Source organism: Balaenoptera musculus, chromosome 10, assembly GCF_009873245.2.
Source record: "Balaenoptera musculus isolate JJ_BM4_2016_0621 chromosome 10, mBalMus1.pri.v3, whole genome shotgun sequence".
NCBI classification, from domain to species: Eukaryota; Metazoa; Chordata; class Mammalia; order Artiodactyla; family Balaenopteridae; genus Balaenoptera; species Balaenoptera musculus.
In genome coordinates this window covers 43,021,367-43,034,325 of record NC_045794.1, presented here as the reverse complement: position 1 = coordinate 43,034,325, position 12,959 = coordinate 43,021,367, and the positions used below count along the sequence as shown (strand labels likewise).

Here is a 12,959-nt window from a genome sequence, read left to right as displayed (position 1 = left end):
AGGGGGGCCCCGCGGGCGGGCGGAGGAGGAAGGGGGGGGTGGAGGAGGAGGAGGAGGAAAGGGGAAAGAGACCCCGGGGCGGGTGGAGGGCGGCGGAGGGCGGGCGGGCGGGCGGAGGGCGGGCGGGCGGGAGAGGGCGCAGGCTGCGGCTGCTCCGGCTGCTGCCTCTGCTGGTCTGGGAGGGGGACGGGGCGGAGCGGCCCGCTTTCAACCCCGCGCACCCTCCGACCCCGGAAGCGCTAACCGCCCCGGGGGCCGGCGAGGCGACTGCGTCGTCCAAACCTTCCCCACGCAATACGGACGGCCTCCCAACAGCCTAGAGCGGCTCCGTGGACAGCGCTGGCACCAGCGAGACAACTGGTGGCAGACGCCGAAGTTCATGATAGAGCGGCAGCGTGGGGGGGGCAGGGAGGAAACTAGTGTCCCCTAGCGGGCTGGTTGGAAAGCCCAAGCGTAAGTACGGAGAGAGTTGGCAGTCGCCATGGATAAAGGAGACGGGAATATGGGATGTGTGAGGAGAGACTGACAAGAGCCGGGAAAACCCCGTAGTCTATAGTGATACTCAGAAAGAGAAAAAAGCTAATTTGCCACATTGGAGGTCACTTTTACACCAACTTACTCTGAAAATTGGTAATTAAAAGGAAAGATTTAAGCATTTACCCTTTCTTTTAGGAAGAACTGTAGTTCATTCCTAGTCGATAAGGGAAAACTTTTTTCAAGAGTTCCATATAATGAATGTAGAGAAATAAAAAGTTAGAAAATCACCATTCATTCTCCAACCCAAAATGAAATAATTGATTCAAGCAAGTGCCATCAATCACCAAAACTCTAAGGGAAAGTTTATTAGGGAACAGGATGTTATCCTGGTGCCAAATATCACATGGACTATCTGAAAAAAAAGAAAGAAACCCGAAAATTTTAAATCGAAAGATCATATAGTCAACACCTCACCCAAGTGATCAAACTTTGCATCACTAATAGTACAACTTTGACATAGTCCTTGGTGAGATGCAATAAGTACATAGCATCATCTATTAAGTATTCTTGTCAAGTGTTTAATCTTAATATAATCAAGCCTTCAGACCCGATTTGCAATTTACAGGAAATTTACAAGGGATAAAGGAAAAAGTTAAATACATCAAGGAGATAATCAGCAAATCCAGAATCCAGGACATTCTACAAGACAACTAGGCTGTTCTCTTCGAAAAGAAAGAGGAGGAGGAAAAGGAAGGGGAGGGAAAAGAGGAGAAATTTGAAAGAATGATAATCAAATATAATGTGTGGATCTTGTTTGGATCCTGTTTTTTTTTTTTAAGAAGAACAACCGCTATATAAGACATTTTGGAGACAACTGAGGAAATTCAAACATGAACTGAATATTAGCAAATATTAGGAGGTGTTGTCAGTTTTCTTAGGTGTGATAATGGAATTGTGGTTATGCAGGAGAAATGCTGTTTTAAGAGGTACATGATGAAATATTTAAGGGTGAAGGGTCATGATTTTGAACAGACTTTCAAATGGTTCACATAGGTATATAAATGAAGCAAATTTGGTAAAATGTTAACAGTTGTTGAGTGTAGGTGGTAGGTTTATGGGTGATCATTGTATTGTTCTTCAAACTTTTAAAAAATAATTTTCAGGGAATTCCCTGGCGGTCCAGTGGTTAGGTCTGCACTTTCACTGCCGTGGCCCGGGTTCAATCCCTGGTAGGGGAACTAAGAACCTGTAAGCCCCGTGGTGTGCCCCCCAAAAATAATAATAATTTTCATAATAAAAATTGGAAAAAATATGATGTGGAATGGAACAAGATTGGCAAAGTGTTGATAATTATTGAAGCTAGGTTATGGGAAATAGGAGTTCATTAAACTGCTTTCTCTACTCCTGTATATATCTGTAAATTTCCACATTAAAACTTTTGTTTAAAAAATAGAGAAGAGGGGCTTCCCTGGTGGCGCAGTGGTTGAGAATCTGCCTGCCAGTGCAGGGGACACGGGTTCGAGCCCTGGTCTGGGAGGATCCCACATGCCGCGGAGCAACTGGGCCCGTGAGCCACAATTACTGAGCCTGCGCGTCTGGAGCCTGTGCTCCGCAACAAGAGAGGCCGCGATGGTGAGAGGCCCGCGCACCGCGATGAAGAGTGGCCCCCGCTTGCCGCAACTAGAGAAAGCCCTCGCACAGAAACGAAGACCCAACACAGCCATAAATAAATAAATAAAAATTAAAAAAAAAAAAAAAATAGAGAAGAGCCCTGGAAGGGAATAAAACAAAATAAAAAGAAGGATATTGAAAGAGACAGCTACTACAGGGTTATTATTTACCCTTGTTTGAGTTCTTCAGGTGTCAGTTCTGGCCTTAATATTAGTCAAGTATTATTGGGCAACCCCAATTCAGTGGAGTTATCCAAAAAGAGATAGCTTTCTGAAGTGGAAAATAAGGCTTGGGGTCTCCAACGTCTTTTCTCTGACCCTCCAAATGATGGGTGGGCATTAGGAACAATGTGAGATAGAAATAAAAAGAAGTCTGTCATTTGGGAAAGGCAAGGGACAGAGCAAATAATGACAGAGAGGAAATGAGGTAGGAAAATGTTAGGACACCCAGAAAAAAGCAAACCAAGGAGCAGGCTTACTGTGAGGCCTGGGCTGAAGGTCAGATTAACCTCAAGATTTTGCAGTTGGGTCATTTACACCCCAGGGACTCTAAGAGCCGGAGTGAAAGTGAGTGGCTATCTGTGAAATCATCTCTAATAATGGGGGCAAAACAAAGATCAAATTAAAAGTTGATAAAATAACACAACATAACTCTACTAACAATAACATGGCTTCTGTTGGGACTGGCCAACAGTTGCAGCCAGCTTTGAAAGAGATGCATCCAATAGCAACACTTGATAATTCCATGAATCAATAAATTCTTCTCAGAAGGGGAACCAAACTAGTCAAGTGAGTGAACTTGCCTACAGCTACAAAACAACCTGATACAGGGAAATGATTCCGAAAAGACAGCAAACTGAAGACTCATCCCATGACTTTACAGTCCCCAAAGCTACAGTGTCAATTTGTATTTTATTAATAGATCTAATGGGTTTCCTATCCTTTCCCATTTTCAATTAATTGTGTGGAAATCTTACTATACTTAGTTCCTAGTAAGAAAAGAATGGCAGAATCCCAGATCCTCTCATGGACATTGGGCATAAGATAAAAACATGTGAGAAAAAAAAACAAAAAAAAAAACCATGTGAGAACCACCATCTTTAGAGCCTTATACTGATGCACAAAACAGGGCGCACCAACCTAGTGCTCTCGGGAGCCAGGCAAGTAACGTAACTGGCCTAAAGAAAGGCAACAGGAAGCTGAAAGGACAATAAGAAGACTGCAGAGTACAGGGTCCATCTATAAGGAATGACCACTACTCAGGGGCCAAAACTTCTGTCTTCAGAAACGTGGACCCACTATTGCTAGAGTTTCCAGCTTGAAATCTGAAACTTTATTGAAAACGTCTGATAATTAACACAGAGTGGTCCCTCAAAAAAAAAAAAAAAAATAGTCCATGGCCAGATATAGCTGTAAGCATCCAATTTTTCAACCTCTGGCAAAGATATATTTACCAAAATGCTCCCCACAGCAGTTAAGTATAGCAAGGTTGAAAACATTCTAAAATCCCAGCAATAAAAGATTGGTTGAATGAAATGCTGTTAAAACAATGTTATACACACACACACACACACACACACACACACACACACACACTGATATGGAATCAACTCCAAAATAGATAATTAAATGGGAAAATGTTAGGTCCAAAAGAGGGCCTGTACTATGCTCCCATTTGATATAAAGTCGGGGTAGGGGCAATAGGAACAATGTAAGGTAGAAATAGAAAGGGAGGGGATACTTAACTATGTTCAGAATAGCTCTGGAAGTTTACAAAAGAATTTGGTAGTCATGGTTGCCTTTGGGGAGGAAGCTGGAAATCTGCAATGAGAAGAGAACCTTACTTTTCACCAAACATCCTATTATAATGTTACAATTTTTCCCCAAGTACATGTATTACTTTTAGCTTTCAAAAAGTTAATAGACTTTTGGGGATTCCCTGGTGGTGCAGTGGTTAAGAATCCGCCTGCCAATGCAGGGGACACGGGTTTGAGCCCTGGTCCGGGAAGATCCCACATGCCGCGGAGCAACTAAGCCTGTGCGCCACAACTACTGAGCCTGTGCTCTAGAGCTCGTGAGCCACAACCACTGAGCCCACGTGCCACAACTACTGAAGCCCACACGCCTAGAGCCCATGCTCTGCAACAAGAGAACCCACCGCAATGAGAAGTCCACGCACCACAACGAAGAGTAGCCCCCACTCGCCACAACTAGAGAAAAAGCTCACACACAGCAACAAAAACCCAACGCAGCCAAAAAAAAAAGATTAAAAAAAAAAAAAGTTAATAGACTTTTGAGAAACAACAATAGCAAAACAGCAAGGTGCTGTGCATGTGACTTAGAAAAGCCAGGAAGGGGAAATGGGCTGTCCATGGTTAAAACTGGGGAAGGAGGTCGGTGAATTTTCTCCCTAATTTCTTTGTTTCTCTTTGTGTTTTCCCCCTTGAACCCCTTCTCATTATCTCTCCTTATTTGTGGTTTGTTTGTCAACATCTGTTTCTCTTTCACCTCACAATCCCCCTGTCCCCACATCTCCCTCTCCTCCTCAAAAAGGAAGGGCTGATGAGTAAATGAAAATGGAGTATGATTGGGAAAAAAACATTAAAACGGCCCCCAAATCCAGGACACTGGAAAACAGGCCTTGGTCTTGGATTTTCTAATAAAATTAGAAGCTAGCTCTAATATATTTATTTTAAGCATTGATTTCATATAACTCACCCCAGGGACAAGTGGTAGATGCAATCCAGCCAACTAAAAACACTCCTTCCCTGTTCAAGCCCCACACTCAATCCCTAAGCCCTGTGGGTTCCACCTCAGAAACATCTCTCAAGTCCACTCCTTCCTCTAGACCCATCTAGAGCCTCATTTCCTGCTTTCAGGCTCCTGTATGGTATCTCAGGCTCAGGAATTCCTGAACTTTCATCCCACGCCTTTTTACAACTTTTTGCCTCTGCAAAACTGCTTCTTCTGCCTGAAATCCACTGGGTTAAAAGCATAGACACAGGAGCCACACTGCCTGAGTTCGAATCCTGACTGAAGTTTTCTTCTTCCACAAAATGGAAGCAGAGTACCTACCTCATAGAGTTGCTGGGAAGATTAACACAAGTTATAAATGTACAGCACTTAGTGCCTGGCACATGATAAATGCTTGGTGTTAGCTGATGTCATTTACCAACTAGGAACCTCCTACGCATCCTGAGGCCCAGCCAGGACCTCACTCATTTCCCATTGGCACTGTCACTCCTTCCTTTGCTCCCCCACTGCTTGATCCCTGTCTCTGTTGTGGTCCCTTTTACTGTATTATAATAACCTAGTCACATATCTATCTGCTCCCTTAGCTCTTGCAGGCCATGAAGAGCAGGGACTGTCTTATTCATCTTTGTACCTCAACACCCGGAACACAATATTTCCTCAATAATCCTTTTCCAGGGAATTAATCTAGCTGCATTGGGATACCTGTGATTCCCAAACATGCTATGGAGCTTTAGACCCTGTACCTAAGCACATGCCTTTCCCAGCCCTTCTCTGCCATCCACTTGGTAGATCTATTCTTTCATTTTTTTGTGTACTCATGTTTCTCCACTCACGGCCCTAGAGGTAAAATGTCACTTTTCCTGTGAAGTCATCTTTGACTCCTCCTTCACTTCCCAGTTATTTCTACGTTTATATCTCTCTGGCATTTTATACCATCTGTATTAATTCGTTCTCTTAGATGTCTTTTTCCTCTACTCAACAGATCTTTGAGAACCCAATGTGTAATACCATGTATGGCATTTGGTAAACCAGTGGCCCTCAGTTCTAGCTGTACATCAGAATCACCCACAGTGTTTTAAAAATCCTGATTTGCAGGGCCCCATCCTTTAAAAATCCTGATTTGCTGGGCCCCATCCTTATCAAGAGTCTTTCAGGCAAAGCCCTAAATCACTCTCTGATAGCTGATGGGCAGCCAGGGTTGAGAATCTTGGTAGCAGATATGAAAATTTATGCTAAAGACCTATATCTATTCATCAAATGGAAGACAGTAAAGATTCATTCCACTAAGCCTGAACCAATTCTGAAGGATCCTCCCACTAGAGACATATAAGGACAGTATGCTGTCTTCCTGATGACGCTCTGGTTCCTTACCAAAAAACTGATACACTTTAAAGGGTCCGTGGAAGGCGAAAGTAGTAGAATGTGCTAGACCCACCCACGGTAATGGCACAGGTGAACAGAGACCAGGAGAAACAGCTTTATTTGGACTGAGAGTTGGAGAGTGAGAGGAGGACCTGAGATAGCATACTGAGCTAAGGGGTAGAGATCAGTTTCCAAAATGGCAGGCAGAGCTCATCAGCCAAATGGACTCCACTTCCCAGCAGCCTTGCAGTGAGTGCAGTCAATAAAAGGCCTGCTGGGAAATGTTTATTTGCCACTAAATCATCCAAGCATGCCACAATTACAAGAAAGGTACAGGTCGTTTTTTCCTTTCCATAATTAAATTTCCACAGCATCTCCCCAATCATGAGTATTACAAAAGAAAGTAAAAAAATCACATTTTACATATCTTAGACTTGTCTTCAGCATTTAGCTCAAATCTCACCATCTTCAAAAACTAGTTCTCCTGCAAAATTCACCAGCTAAAAGTTCTATCCAAGCAGTGGGAAGACGGCCTTTGCTAGCCCATGGCAATTCTTTTCCCATTTTCCCTAGCCAGTTAGGGTTGAACAGCAGAGTGAGGCTTAGATTGCAGGGGTGGCGGGGGGAGGGACACAAGGGCTAATTTCCCCCAGTACAAGATGGCATCTGAAGCTTGATGGGAGAGCAGAACTGGAGAGACTTGAGGGAAGGGTCCAGGCCCTGTATTCAGTCAGAGTCACTGCTGGAAGAGGAGGAGGAGGAGGAGGAATGCTGCAAGGGGAAAGGGGAAAGGAGATATCATCAGATCCAAATGAACTTTGATCACTCCATGGGACATTCTTTGGTGCCCTACACCTCCACCCAAGTGCCCTTTGCTTTCTAAGAAGGTCAGGAGTCTTGAACCAGACTGTCCCTTAAACAGCAAAAGCAAGGATTTCCTTCAGCAGTGAGCATACAGGAATGGATGAAACCATCCTAAATCACTGCACAGAATTTACTGCATTTGGAGCAAATTTCCAATTTTCTTTACCTAAGCCAATGCCTAGGCAAGGAATAAATTATAGGCACAAGCATAGTATAGTGCAGGGAAACAGCTGCTACCTTATAATAATGATTAGCTGCATGGACATTCCTAGTGGCTATGAGTCTAAGAAAAGTGAGTAGAATCAGCTGCTGTGTGTGCATCTGTCTCTACGTTTTCCTAAGCCCCAATTGGGAGAAAGTGAGGAAGGCGGGAGAGAAAGCTGGGAGAGTCCTAGTCAAGGTTCTTTACATGCATAGTCCCATCAACAACTGTAATAAAAAACATTTTTGAGTCTCTCCATTCAATCTCACCTTTCCTTCTCCTCAAACTTCTACCAAAGATCCAGAACTAGGATTAGCACCCAAAGCCATAAGGCAAATAAATACTAGGCAGAAAAATGTAAATTAAGGCCTCCTCAAGATCGAGGTTGGTTCAACCCTTCCAGAGTTGTCCTGAGAGCTACTTTTACCCTTGCTAATTAACACTCCTCTGGAATGCTGCAAGGGGAAAGGGGAAAGGAGATATCATCAGACCCAGATGAACTTTGATCACTCCATGGGACATTCTTTGGTGCCCTACATCTCCATCCAAGTGCCCTTTGCTTTCTAAGAAGGTCAGGAGTCTTGAACCAGACTGTCCCTTAAACAGCAAAAGCAAGGATTTCCTTCAGCAGTGAGCATACAGGATACTTAGCCTTGGGGCTGAGCATGAAACTCAGGGTTTTATTTGAGGCTGAGAGTCACTGACTGCTCTTGTCCTGTTTCCCTGCCACACAGTAGGACAATAAGGCCCATGTAATTAACACAACACCCTGAGAATACTGAAGGAGAGAAAGAAACTCCAGGAACTAGGGCCAGATTATTATCTGTTAATTATTATATAAGACTTTGCTTTGTCAAAGGACTGACTCTATTACTTGACATTTGACCACCTCAGTGGGTGTGTCCAACCTGCTAAAACAAACGTAGGGTGGGGAGGGGTGGAGTTCAGGGAAGAGAAAGGCAAATTAGAAAAAAAAAAAAAAGGCTTTTGATTCTGATATCCATTCTAAGGCTCAGCCTAGCCCCTCCCAGATAGAAGGCCTAATTAGCCTAATAATTCTTTTGAAGATTATCAGATTCTTCCCAGTGTGAATCCTTTACACAATCGCTGCCCCATGTCCTCAGACTTTGAATCCTCCTTCCTTGCCCACCCACTGCCTCTCTAGTCCCCCTGAGGGGACACCCCTTACTAGCCAGGATCCAGAGGGCACTGACCTTGCCATGTTTGTGGTGTTTCTGCTTCTTTTTATGAGCTTTTTTCATTTTCTTTTGCATCTTCTTGTCAATCACCATTCCTGGTCCTACCATGCCAGGAGCCAATGGATTCACAGGACACATGCCAGGGGCAGGTGGTGGGTATGGAGGGGGGTAGGGACCTGAGGGTTGGCATCCTGGATACCCTGGTTGTGGCACAGGATGACAGGGCCCACCAGGTGGAAATGCTGGATTCCCCTGGGGTGCTCCTGGGGGAGTGGGAAAGGGGCCTGGAGGAAAGGTAGGGGTGGCAGGTGGTGGATGGGCAGGATTGCAACCTCCAGGGTACCCGACGTTAGGGGGGTGTGGATATGGCCCTGGCTGCCCTGGTGGAAGAAGCAAAGAATCAATTAAGATTAGAACTGCCCAGAACCTCTGACAACAAACAACAAAAAGAAGAGGATTTCGTTTCTCACTCAATAGCTAAAGGCAAATGGAAAGGTGAGGAAAGAAAATGGAGGGTAGGGGAGACAAACTTGCGTAAGAGAGAGAAAAGGTAACGTCCCTGGCAGGGCGGGGGAGAAAGGGAGACAGTGAACTCTAGGGAAAGATGAGAGCATCGGTCAGCTATGGACTAAGGACTTTGCTTTTGCGGGTTAGGGGAGAGGTGGAAGAGAAACTGACACAGAAACCTCCTGTTGTGGCCCTTCTGAAAAGGGGTTGGAGCAAGAAAAGAGATCCCCCAAACACCTACCGGCATTGGGATTCCACATGTTCAGGTATTTCCTCCAGCCTGGGAAGAAACAAATGAAGGCAATAAGCTGACGGCCCAGAAATGGGTAGGGGTTTTAGAGACCAAGCTCAACTCCAACGCCTCCCGCTCCGCAACAGTCTCTCAGAGAACTACCACGATCTCCACAGAAGAAATGTTTCTTTCCACCCGTTCCTTCGCCCCCAACACCTATTCTATTCCTAGTTCCCTAACCACAGGAACCTAGCTCCCAGGGCCCCTCCACCTTCCACTAGCTCTGGCCGCGGCTGGAGGTTTCTAAGTCCTCCGGAGAGGGGCAGACTCCGCGAATCTCGCTATCCCCATCACTCATCTGCCTTTCCGAGACCGAGTCCGGAAGACTTTAGCCACTCATAAGCTGCGAAGGGATCTTAAACAACTTAACTGCTCCCGGAGAAGAGTGACGGGGGACAGGACCCCCACCCCAGGCTAAGAGAAGGACCTGCCTTGAGGCGAAAGGAGGTAGGCGGCTCAGGAAAGATCCTCAAACGCTTACATAGCTAGACATACCCCCTCCCACATTAAAAAAAGGCAAATAGAGATCCTGGCTCCCAGCTGCGAAGGGACCCCCTCACCCAGGAATGGAAAAAGAAGGAAACTGAGTAATCCAGGCGTCCCGTCACCTCTACACCACTGCTTGCCCGGACTCCTCCTTTCAGCCTCCACTCTCACTTCCTGGTCACCCTCCCACCTTAAGCTTCAGCATCCGCCTCTGCTACCGCCTGATTGGTACTATGTGGTCATTCGGCGTTACGATTGGAGAACATAGTCGTCAATCACTCTAGGCTAGAAGGCAGCGGTAGGGGAGGAGCCAGGCGCTTCAGGACGCGGCGGTACAGTGGAGCGGGCGGGCCGGAAATCCCTGGGGGCGGGGCTAGGAGAAATGGGCTAGGAGAGGGCGGAGCCCGTTTCTGGACGAAGTCCTTGAGTGCCTAGGGAAAACTCAACCCTTGACCTCTGAGCCCTTAGTCCAGTGGGTGCCACACCTTGTAATGTGAATATACTGTGATAAGCGGTATACAGACACATACATATATATATATATATATATATATATGGATGGAGCGCTTAAGGAAGGGCGGAGAGCTGCTAAATCTCACCCCAAGCCTCAATACTGCCGCCTCCCTCTTAGTCCCCATAGGAAATAAGGAAACATTCTTGGGGAAAATACAGAGATTTCTAATCTCTCCTAGGATTCTCTATCTCAATTGCATAGCTCTGCCATCTGTCAAATTGCATAAACCAGAAACCAAGAAGTTCAGCCTGATGGCTCTCTCTTTCCTTCACCTTTCCCCCGCATCTCCTTCCAACTTCAGGAAGGGTCCGTTTTGTTTCCCAAATAAATCTGGAATCCCTACACTTCTCTCCATCTTCTCTGCTCCCAGCCTACCATCATCTCTCAACTGGATTGCAGCAATGGCCTCTATTTTTTTAATAACACAATTAACAAGCTTGATTTAATGAATATATACAGAACCATACACCCAAAATTTAAAAATACTTATCCTTCTTAAGCATACATAAAACATTTTTAAAAATTGGTCTCAACTAATATAATTCAAATTTCAGAGAATTGTGTATTACATACTGTATTCTTTGACGGCAACGTAAAATATAAATACAAATGAAACCGAGCAGGACCCTGTGGGGCCCTCACGGGTACAAAAGCCTTTCCACGTCCCCTTTTCTAGTTTGTAGGAAAAAGGGTTTAGCCTCCTAGACCTTCCCTGATTTCCAAAGGGAAGATTCAAACAGTTGCTAATTAGGGAAGGGAGGGAATGCAGAAACAAAGGATGAACAGTCAAAAATCAATAGCGCATCAATAAAGCAGGGTCCTGGTTTCTCCTGAAGGTGAGACAGGCTGGGACCTGGGACCCTTTGCTGCAGTGCTGCAGTTTTTGCACCCGGACACACCTCTCCTCGAGCAACAAAATACAAAGAGACTGTACGGGACTAAAAATTATGTGCATGCACAGTTGGGGCAAATTCTGGACAAAAGATACAAAGACCAAAAACCCAACTGCCACTTTTCAAGAGCCTGCAGCAAAAGCAGGGTACTGTGCATGCCCCCGGCACACACCACCACTTAAGGGGTGGGCAAACCACCTAAGCCACTCCTCCGACCCGACCACTGGACACACCCCTACCCTCACCCCATATAAGGAACAAGGCTCACCATCCACCCCTCAGGGAGCGAGCCAGCGAGGGAACTTGTTGTACGTTCTTGCTCCCCGCTGCTGTAGCAGGGGCCCCAGTAAAGCCTTGCCTGAATTTCTCATCTGACCTCTGATCAATTTCTATTGATTAGGGAGGCCAAGGAACCCTCGTCTGTAACAAAGGGATATACATAACAATGTATTTTTGAGTTATTCTGTGAAAACTAAGACCCCCACCCAGTTGGAGGATGGTAAATTCCAGCTGAGCGCAAGATTCCTGGAATACCGTCTCAGTTACCTCACCACCAACCAATTAGAAGAAAGTCACATGTCCTGCAGGCCTTGCTCCAAATTTTGCCTATAAAAACTCCTCCCCGAAAACCATTAAAAAATTCGGGTTTTTTGAGCACAAACCACTGGTTCTCCTTGCTCGGTCGTGCAGTAAACCTTTCTCTGCTCCAAACTCCAATGTTCTGGTTTGGCCTCACTGTGCGTCGGGCACATGAGCTTGTATGCATTCGGCAACACAAACATACATTTGGAAGTTAAAAAAAAACAGTCTTCCAAATAACTCTGGGTCAAAGTATAACACACGATGGAAATTAAATACTTTGAACTCAACCGTAATGAAAACATTACATCCCAAATTTGTGAGCTACAAAAAATATGAAGATAAATTTTATACTGAGTTTGTCATCTTGAACTAAAATTTTTGATAGATTTTAAATTTTTTTAGATATTTATTTATTTGTTTGGCTGTGCTGGCTCTTAGTTGCAGCGCACGGGATCTTCGTTGTAGCATGTGGGATCTTTAGTTGCGGCATGTGAGCTCTTAGTTGCAGCATGTAGACTCTTAGTTGAGATATGTGGGATCTAGTTTCCTGACCAGGGAACGAACCCAGGCCCTCTGAACTGAGAGTGTAGAGTCAACCACTGGACCACCAGGGAAGTCCTAATTTTTAATTTTTTAATTAAAATATTTTTGTTATATATATTTTATTGAAATACAGTTGACATACAATATTATGTTTTACATAACCATAGTACATATTGATACATTTTTATATCAGGTTTGTGCTAAATATTTGAGATGAATTGGGACTGGCACTTTTTTGTTTGTTTTAACGCAATTTATATCTTGAGTTATTTCTTCCTTGTAAGATCATTGAGTTTGAAAGAAATTATTGATGTGTCTATATGGGCATGATGCCTCTCAGAATTTAAATATTTAAAACCATTTCTTTTTTAAAGCAGCTTTATTGAAATATAGTTCATATACCATACAATTCACCCATTTAAAGGGTACAGTTCAATAGTTTTTAGCATATTCTGAGCTTGTGCAACCATTGCCATTATTTAGTTTTAGAACATTTTTTGTCCCCCTTAAAATAATTCCACACCCCATTAGTAGTGAATCCTCATTCCTCTCCCTACCTCTCCCCCATTCCACCCAAGCCCTTAGCAACCACTAATCAATTTATAAATGCTCCT

The 12,959-nt window shown here is 44.6% G+C and overlaps 1 protein-coding gene across 3 annotated transcripts; it reads right to left on the bottom strand.

The window, feature by feature from the left end:
* Window positions 1–6,363: 6,363 nt before the first annotated feature.
* PRR13 (proline rich 13) lies at window positions 6,364–10,020 on the bottom strand. 3 transcript variants are annotated; one of them, XM_036867625.1, is made up of 4 exons: window positions 9,936–10,020; window positions 9,277–9,315; window positions 8,544–8,908; window positions 6,364–7,034 (listed from the first exon to the last, which is right to left on the bottom strand). In XM_036867625.1, the coding sequence occupies exons 2-4, from the start codon at window positions 9,293–9,295 to the stop codon at window positions 6,990–6,992; spliced, it is 429 nt and encodes a 142-aa protein (XP_036723520.1). In that variant the 5' UTR covers window positions 9,296–9,315; window positions 9,936–10,020; the 3' UTR covers window positions 6,364–6,989. The 3 variants fall into 3 exon arrangements, with proteins under 3 accessions (XP_036723520.1, XP_036723519.1, XP_036723522.1); XM_036867624.1 differs by having other exon boundaries at window positions 9,888–10,004; XM_036867627.1 differs by lacking the exon at window positions 9,936–10,020 and adding an exon at window positions 9,759–9,867.
* Window positions 10,021–12,959: the final 2,939 nt, after the last annotated feature.